General features: G+C 36.2%; 1 protein-coding gene across 1 annotated transcript in view; it reads right to left on the bottom strand.

Moving 5' to 3' along the window:
* The window catches only part of SCLT1 (sodium channel and clathrin linker 1), a 202,004-nt gene that overhangs the window by 91,667 nt on the left and 100,351 nt on the right, over positions 1–9,986 (bottom strand). Inside the window, exon 11 of the mRNA XM_004389281.2 lies at positions 9,118–9,209. Within this exon, the coding sequence (XP_004389338.1) occupies positions 9,118–9,209 (92 nt within the window). The remainder of the gene's footprint in view (positions 1–9,117; positions 9,210–9,986) is intronic.

Genomic DNA, 9,986 nt, shown 5'->3' with positions numbered 1-9,986 from the left:
TCATTTGATGTTCTAGGGTTTCAGGATTGTTGATTCTCTGTTTGGCTTAGTTTTTCGGATCTTTGTTGTGGAGGGACGGCGTGGTGCTTCTGCCTAGACCGCCATCTTGCCGGAGACCTCTATTACTACTATTCTTAATACCCATAAAGGCTTTTCTACATTCTCTATAGCCAAATCTTAAAGGAGCTCTGTCAACTTCCTAAGATTGGGCCAAGTTATCTCTTTACAGTAACAACAACAATGATAATGGCAAACACTTGTAGAGAACTTCCTTTGTGCCAGGTACACTAATCCTCAACAACACTACAAAAAACAAAACCCGTTGCTGTCAAGTTGATTTCAACTCGTAGTGACCCTAGCCGACAGAGCAGAACTGCCCCATAGGGTTTGCAAGGAGCAGCTGGTAGATTCGAACGGCTGACCTTTGTGGTTAGCAGCTGTAGCGCTTAACCACTGCGCCACCAGGGCTCCCAACAACTCTATAGATCTATAATACACAGATCTCTAGGTTGAATCTGTATCATTTAGCGGAAGCCTTTGTTTGGCAGTGTTGCATATTTACTAGGAACACTGACTCTGGACCTAGACTGGCTAAGTTCAAACTTCAAAGCCAGATGTATGTATACAACTGTACAGCAAGGGGCTGACATTCCAATAAGGTTAGAGGTGAGAAGGCATACTAAAACCCAGAACATTAAGTGAAAGTTTGCATCTTCAACATTGTTACCCCAGATCCTTTCTTCAGTTTCTAGAAGACAGTCATAAGGCTTGTGCACTTCCAGTTTCAGCCCAAGGCAGAAAATGGCCCAAGAAAAAGCACTCTCTGATTCTGATATTTGAGGATTACCTGAGAAAAAATTCAGCTTACTGTCTAAACATAATACAGTAAGCCTGCAAGACCAGAAGCCAACAAAATACGTGAACTTTGTGTCAGCTTTTTGGTGTCTTACTCTTAAATATCAATGAACAGAAAAGATCACCAGGCATTTAAAGAGACAGACAACTTGTCCAAGGCAAGGTCATGGACGCTGCATAGACACATCCAAACTCCATGAGGGACCAAATTACTGGGCTGAGGCCTGTGGGGACCATGGTCTCTGGGAACATCTAGCTTATTTGGCATAACATAGTTTATAAACAAAATGTTCTACATTCTACTCTGGTAAGTAGCGTCCAGGGTCTTAAAAGCTTGTGAGTGGCCATCTAAGATACTCTACTGGTCTCACCCCTTTGGAAGCAAGGGAGAATGCAGAAAACAAAAGACACAAGGGAAGGATTAGTCCAAAGGGCTAACGGACCACAACTACCACAGCCTCCACCAGACTGAGTCCAGCACAATTAGATGGTGCCTGGCTACCACTACTGACTTGTTCTAACAGGGATCACAATAGAGGGTCCTGGACAGAGTTGGAGAAAAATGTAGAACAAAATTCTAATTCACAAAAGAAGACTAGACTTACTGGCCTGATAGAGACTAGAGAAACCCCAAGAGTCTGGCCCCCAGACACCCTTCTAGCTCAGTACTGAAGTCACTCCTGAGGTTCACCCTTCAGCCAAAGACTAGATAGGCCCATAAAACAAAACTTGACTAAAGGGGCACATCAGCCCAGTGACAAGGACTAGAAGGCAGGAGGGAACGGGAAAGCTGGTAATAGAGAACCCAAGGTCAAGAAGGAGAGAGGGTTGACATGTCGTGGGGTTGGTAACCAATGTCACAAAACAATATGTGTACTAATTGTTTAATGAGAAGCTAATTTGTTTTGTACAATAATAAAAAAATAAAGAGATGCAGACAGGCAAACAGAAAAAAGAAACAGATGACAGAGACAATGCAGATAGGAGGAGAACGTTTAAAAATATATTTCATATACTTAGCTAAGAGGAGATACAATATTAAATAAGAACAGGACACTACAGAAAAGAAACATTCAGAGAATAATAAATGGATCTTTGAAATAAAAATTATGACAGCTAAAAAAAAAATTCAACGCATGGTTAGTTAGAAGAAAAATTTAAGGAAACCTCCAAGGAAGTAAAAAAAATAAATGAGAAAATGGAAGATAGGAGAGAAAAGATAAAAATATTAGAGAATCGATCCATAAAGTTCAACATTAAACTAATATAAGTTCAAGAAAAACAAAGAAAAGTGAATATATCAAAGGAAAAATATAAGAAATTGACCAGAACTGAAGGACATGAATTTCTAGATTTAAATAGCCTACCATGTGCCTAGTAAAATGAATGAAAAAGGATTCTCACTAAAATGGCGCACTGAAATTTTGGAACACTGATGGTGGTAGTAGTGGTACAAATGATACTGAAAGTTTCCAGAGGGGGAAAACAGGTCAAATACAAAGAATTTTGAATGACATAGGATTTTTTTTTTTTTTCCTACAGCTTGAAGCTAGATGACAATGTGGAAAATGTCAACATTCTAAAGGAAAGTGATTTCCAATCTAGGATTGCTACTCAGCCAAACTATTAAACAACTTTGAAGGCAGGATAAAGATATTTCTAAACAATGTCTTTAAAAACTGTACCTCCCATGTGTCCTCTTTCAGGGTACTAATAGAGAATGGGCTCCATTAAAATACGAGAGTGAAAAAAGAAAGAGGAAGTCATAGGACACAAAAGACACGGGCTTCATCACAAAAGTGGCAAGGAAGACATTTGAGGACCACAGTGAAATGAAGTTTTGGGATGATAGCTTGCATCAGTCCTAGATAACAGTGTAGTCTGGGGCAGCAGATGAAGACTCCAGGTTGGATGTCTCTAAGAAAAGGATGTAAATACAGTGGTTTGATGTATTTGAGCAAGTTGAGGGGCATTTTAGAGATCTGGTGGAGTATGTTAGGTACACAGAGAACTAGCTATGTGAAGAAGTAAAATAATTACTAAAAAGAACCTTTTTTTTTCCCATTATAATCCTTGTGGTACTATATGACTTTTAAGCAATACAAAAATTAAATTAAAAATGAATAAAACCAGGTCATAACTATTTAAAATATACAGAAAAACTTGAACTGAACTGATATAATAATTAATATAACTTTATTCGGTTGATAGCAATATTAAAAAAAAGATTTATAACATTTTGTAATAAATCATCTCACAATAAATCAAATATTTGTAATTGTGGAAAATATTTAAGATTTTAATTTTTTTAACATTGAAGATTATTTCATTTTTTTATACCTCTTCCTCATACCTTGTTCTATTTCATTAAGACCATTGAAATGGAAACAAATGTATCATTTACCTTTGAGAATAATTAACATTTATTAGTCTTATAACAAGATTAATTTTCTTCCCAATGCCTATTGATTTGTTAAATGCTAAATCTTATAAAAGATAAGAGTTTAAAATGAAAAGATTTTATTAGATTTTCTAGAAAGACGTTATCTTTACCCTGAAAGAAGGGGAAGATTCGAGAAACTAAAATAACAATCTTGGTGCTGTGTCCTCTACATACTGTTATTTCATTTAATTCTAAATTAACTGAAGCTTAGTGAGGTTGGTTAGCTTCTCAGAGACACAAAGACAGAATGTGCTAGAACCAAAAATCAAAGCAATTCTGTCTGCTCCTAAACCTCAAAATCTTTCCATTCCAGCAAAGCTGTCTTCCTATTTCTCCATTTTTAAAATATCATGAAATTAATCTTCATAAAATACTACTTTCATCATGCTATTTCCTGGCTAAAGAACCCATAATATATCACATAAAATTCAAACTCAATTTCATCTTACTTACAGGATCCTCCATACTTTATTCAACTGTATTTTTCATTGATTTCCAATGCATGATCTCCTCTATTGTACTTACAATCACTAGCATATTTCACCATCTTTAATTAGAAATTTATGCATTCTATTATGTTTAGAAGTAGGGATGGCAAACAAAAATTTGAAAAATGGTTGGATTAAATTTACTTTTCACCAGTCACCCAAATGAAGATTTCCTAGTCCTACTTGCATATTCTTATCTTAAAAGAGAAGAGCCCTAGTGGTACAATGGTTAAGCGCTCGGCTGCTAGCCAAAAGGTTGGCAGTTTGAACCCACCATGTCTTCAGAAGAAAAGACCTAGTGATCTGCTCCTGTAAAGATTAGAGCCTAGGAAACCCTATAGAGGCAGTTCTACTCTGTCCTATAGGGTCACTATGAGTTGGAATTGACTTTATGGCACATAACATCTTAAAAGAAACACCAAATTAAAAAATTATTAAAGCGCATCTTAGAGCAACTCTATTAATTTAACACTTGCATTACTTGGCAGAGCATATACAAATCAACAAATTCTTTTACAGAGAGAGCTGTCATTTCCCAGAGATAACTCCTAGGATCTATGAACCATCTAAAACGGCGGCGCGTGGGTGGGGAGGGGGTGGGGGGCGCGGCACTTTCTTTGGAAGAAAGAAATGATTTATGATTCTGAGATGTTTGTGGCATTTGAAAAGGACCATAAACAATAATAATTTTAAAAATTCAAATAATACACATTTATTGAGGCCAAAATGTCTTTGACTTTATGCAACAAAGATAACCATTAAAAACACAGCTTTTCAATGTGGCAGTTGTATTAAATGGGATAAATTCACACTTGAAACATATTGGCTGAACACTGCTTTCTCTTATATAAAAATAAAAGAAATTAAAAAAAAACTTAAAATATATAACCATTTTTTATCATAATAGTAACTAAAGATTAATTTAATAGCCCTAAACACAGCCAATGTCAAAATTCCCTCTTCAGAAGAGGCTAGGATTTTGAAAAATATCCTTAGATTGCCTTACATATTCAGTGATCTCTCTATAGGGAGCTGTACAGAGATCGGTTGTATTATATAGCTCTATATTAAAAATAAAACAAACAAAAAAACCCAAATCCTCAATTCTAAAAAGACAACTGAAAGCATTGTTGAATGAATAAACAACATGATTTGTTCATGATTCAATGATTCAAATACAATGAAAACCAAAAGGAAGTGAAATTCACTCCTTTAAATTTCACTGTGGCAAGGCCGCTAGTATTTATCTACATAGCACAGAATGCTACTATAATCTACAACCACAGAGTTTTTCTCTGAGGTTAACTCAAAGAAGTTCCGGAAAGCAATAAAAACAAATCAACCGCTGAAAAGTTTAGAAAAGTGGGGGAAAACACCCCCAAAAAATCTAGCACTTTAAAATTACAAGCCCTTTCATCAGTCTTAAATAAGCAGTTAAAATCAATTAGTTCTCAACCTGCTGTGACCAAAGTAATTACCTTTATTAACATTTTAGAGACCAGGAAACAGAAGTTCATTGACACTAATCCTTCTCCCTCCCCCCACCTCACATGGTATAAATTAGCTATGGATCTGTGGCTAGAACTGAGAACACAATTCTTGATTTGTTCAGATCAGTATATTATTTCTGAGGGTAACAGATTCCAATTATGCAGAATAGATTTTTCAGTTGGAAACTATAATGTAAATTTACAGGCTGTGATGTTGTATCTGTAAGAAATTACTAATGACAATTTTCAAGTTCCTTAAAGGAAAATACAAGGAGGACTAGGAAACAGCAATAAAAGATTCCAGAGTGAACTTTTGCATTAAGTTAGCAATTTAAGACAAAGCAGATACCGAGAAAGTAGTTCAGACCTTCAAAAACGACTAAAAATTATTGCTCCAGAAAACTCCATCAAAAGCATCTCAATAATTTCTCAAGTATATTTTCTCCTGTGCATCTACTTAGAAAGAAATATTTTTTTCCATATAGTTTTTACCCAGCTCCATTATTCTCTTTTTTCCCTGCTCCAAAATAGAAAAAACACGTTTGATTTGGGGGTTGACTAAAATTGACTGTGACTGTTTTGGGGAAAAGGTAAAAGCAGTAAAAAATAACCTCTCTAGCCTCTTGTTCCTTGCACATTAAAAAACAAAACTCTCATCGTTTCTTTCTTCAACTCATCAATCCATATTTTATATTCTATATTCAATGATTTTAGTATCTGAAGTTCCTTTGGGGGTGGGTGGAGGCAAGTTCTAAATCTACTGCTTGTTTCTCTTCTGTCAATTAAGTGGTTTGTTTACTCGTATTTTTGGTAATTTTTGATTAAGCTTGTATCTGGCTGAACTTAATCTGTGGGAATCCTGAGGGGCCTGAGTTGAAAAATATTTTTCCCTAAAATGGATTTGCTTTTGCTTCTTCCATGCACCAGTGCTTGCTTCAAACCTGGTGCCACTTTAATTTCTGGGCTTGGGGTTTCCAAATGAACAGGTAGTATAAATTTGAACTCCAGGCTCATAGTCCCCAGGGTAAGGCTATGGTTATACATCCTTAAAAGACTATAATGGTTATTATGATTTCCACTTGGTGACATGGTAGAAATAGTTTTCCTGTTGGCTTTCTTTGCTAAAAGGCAGATATTTTTCCTAGTCTACCCTTTAAACGCGGGTGTAATCCCTTCAAGGGCACCAGCTTTGGGCAGGCTGGAGAGAGGTTTATCTTCCTGCCATCTTGTGTAGATCTAGCCCTGGATTCCTCCTTTACTTTTACCACTCTGAGTTTAAAACCTGTTGTCATCCAGTTGATTCTCATAGGGACCCTAAAGAACTGAGTAGAACTGACCCATAGGGTTTCCAAAGCTGTAATCTTTACAGTAGCAGATTGCCAGATCTTTCTCCCAGAACCACCAACCTTACGGTTAGCAGCCGAGCACTTAACCACTGTGTCACCGGGGCTCCTTACTCTAGGTTTAGCTCCTTGTTTTTTTTTGATCCTTTGGAATTTTCCTGATTTTTAAATGCTCAGATCATAAGAAAGTGTTTGTTATAATTTATCATCAAGATGTTTACATTAAGAGGGCCCTTCAGGATAGTTAGTTGGCTATTATGCAATCGGAGTAGTCTGCACATTTGTTATGAATCCTTATTTGGGGTCTCCTCCATTTCTGCCCTGTGATGCTAAATTGTTGGTCTATTCACACCTGCCTCAGACCTTAAGAGCAGACGCTTGCAGTATATCTCACCTGGTGTACCTGACTTTTGTTCTTCCTTTGTACTGACAATGTTGAGACAGAGCCGCCACAGTGTTGTATTAAAAACCCTGTTTCCTTTGCTGGGTTTCCTCCCCTCATCCCCCACTTTGTATTTGAATCCTGCTTTTGCTTGGAGGTTATACGTAAACCCCATTGCACCTGTGTAGTATAATTAAGAATGTTGCGGATGTAACTTGTATGAACTCCCTGCTTGTAAACGCCTTTAAAAGTAACTAGTCTGCTTGCCGTTGGCGAGCAGTCTTGGCAGCAACAGCTCTGACTCCTTTTTCTTGTACAACGAAATAAAGTTACCTTTCCTGTTCTTGCACCTCGGTCTGTCGTTTTATTGGCCAATATGAGCCATGTCAAGCAAGAACCCCGGGTTTTCACCCGGTAACAATGTTGGACTTTACCTAAATACTGAGCTCCCAGGAAAACAAGAATGGTTAAGAAATTCTCCCGCCCTCTGTTCTGCAAAATCTCCAAAAACCCCATCCTTTTGTGTTTCAGAAAAGGGCTAACAGTAAATGACCACTTTCTGTCCACCTCTGTCCTTCCTCATGGCTCCCATAAGACTCATGCGTGACTCATTTGTTTACCTGCCTCTATAAAGCCTCAGGCCTCTTTGTTTTCTTTGAGATAATTCTCTTTAATGAACTATCTCTCTATTGGAATAGCCTGGATAAAATCATCTCCTTAATTGTCCAGGGCATTTGGTCTTTCACAATACTGAAAGAACCTTAAATCACTCAACTAAAACTTGGAAGGAAAGAAAATTTTAAATTTTATTTTCAATCACTTTCAACTTATCCCCTTTAAGCTCTCAAACACACACACACATACACACACTCATGGGAGCCTAACTTTTAAAATATCTTCAGTCTAGGAAGTGAATATTTGTTAAAGAAGAAAAAAAAGTGATTTGGATTCTGATTAAATACTGAATGATGTGTAAATCGTGATGCATCCTTTAATAAATTAGGGTGAAATCTCAAGTATCCATTCAGGTTGATAGCAGTAGCCAACCAAGAGCCAATGATATCATCATGGAATTCCTCTTCCCTAAGAATTTAAGCAGATGAATGATGGAGGTCAAATGGAGTGAGAGTGATTACAGAGTAAGTGATGTCTATCACTTAATGCTAAATTTTTACCTTATCATTAAAATATCTTCTTTTTAACCAAAGTACTCAATGGTGAAGGAGCCCTGGTTGCTCAGTGGTTAAGTATTCAGCTGCTAAATAAAAGGTTTTCAGTTCTAACCCACCAGCTGCTCCGAGGGAGAAAGATGTGGCAGACCGCTTCTCTAAGATTTACAGCTTTGAAAACCCTATGGTTTCTGTCCTATAGGGTCGCTATGAGTTGAACTGACTCAACAACAAGAAGTTGAGGCAGTATAAATTTCCTCTGAAACTGTGATTTAAAATGTGTAATTACTCTTCAGAAGAAGACAAAAAGAAGGATTTTAGGTTTCTGAGAATCAGCGAGGTTTACTCCAAAATCTGCAGGGTGACCTCAAGGGGAATGAAAACGAAGGTGTGCTCTGTGTTGCAGTACTAATACAAAATCCATGATTATCAAGGGTTTTATTCCTTTTCAAAAAAGTAATGAATTAAATTTTGTAAAACTCTTTTCTTTCAATATTATATAAATTAATACACTAAGTAAAAGGTCTAGAATCCCATTAAACAAATGATCTTTGAATATATATTCAAAATATACCAATCTACAGTTTGCAATTGGCTGATAACCCAAAGAAAGATTGATGGTTGGAACCCAACCAGCAGCTCCACAGAAGAAACGACTGGCAATCTGCTTCTGTAGAGATTACAGCCAAGAAAACTCTATCGAGTAGTTCTGCTCTGACACACATGGGATTGCCATGAGTCGGAATTGACTCAAAAACAATGGGTTTATTTTATTGAATATGATATTTTTAGAAACTATGTCTGGTAAACCAGATTTTAAATTCTGTGATTATAGTTTGATTCAGCACTCATAAAATACATATTCTAGTATATCTAGTAAGCTAAACCTCTGATGTGAAATATCTTCTAAGGCATATAGACATAGCTAGATGTATTTAATAATTTACCTTGTTTCTAATTGTTTTGTACTAGATTGTAATTGCTGTAAGCGCCTATCTGATGCTTCCTCTCTTCCTTGGGCAGACACCATGTCCTCCTCCTAGAAAATAAAGAAACTGCAGGCTTACTATGAGTATATACAAATTCAGTACACTACTATACAGCACAAAGAAAATAGTTCACCTTATAGTTATTATGCTGCGAGATTTCTAATATGTAAATTTAAAGAAATAACATGACTTTGAAAACAAATCGTGAATACTGAAAAAAAAAGAGGGCAGTGAAGACTTCATCATCAATCTAGTATTTGAAAAACAATAATCAAAACAGTCACTGCATATAGATTTCTACCAATATTTCAAACTATTTATATAGTGCAAGTCTAACAAAACAAGGTAGGGCTTTGTATGCAGGTAGTCTACTTCTAGAATTTGCTCGCTTTAACCATGTTATACTGCCTCTCACTATCTATCAAGGTAATCCTATGATATTTCTCTTTTGACTTAGTGATGCTCAGAAATATATTAATAAAATGCCTGAATCACCCCTATATTCCTAGAATAAACCCTACATGGTCATAAAAATTTATCAGTATTTTATTTCAGTGTTTGAATCCATTTACATGACCAAGAATATCCACAGATGTGTTTATACAATCTCTGGCAGATGCCAGGATCCATTTTAGATCAATGTCGTAAAATAAAATGAGACTTACTTTTTCAGTGTTTTGCAACATTTAGGTAACATGAAAATTATTTCAGAAAGAAATACACAAAACTACCTGGGACCGATGTTCTCATTTCATTTTTATATGTGATTCCAGGGCTTTTGGTTGAGATTGCATTGAATCTATAAACTAATTTGGTTTAGTAGTATC

This window comes from Trichechus manatus, unplaced genomic scaffold (assembly GCF_000243295.1).
Source record: "Trichechus manatus latirostris isolate Lorelei unplaced genomic scaffold, TriManLat1.0 scaffold00239, whole genome shotgun sequence".
Classification (NCBI taxonomy): domain Eukaryota; kingdom Metazoa; phylum Chordata; class Mammalia; order Sirenia; family Trichechidae; genus Trichechus; species Trichechus manatus.
Note: the sequence above shows the minus strand (reverse complement) of the source record. Positions and strands in the feature narration are given on the sequence as shown.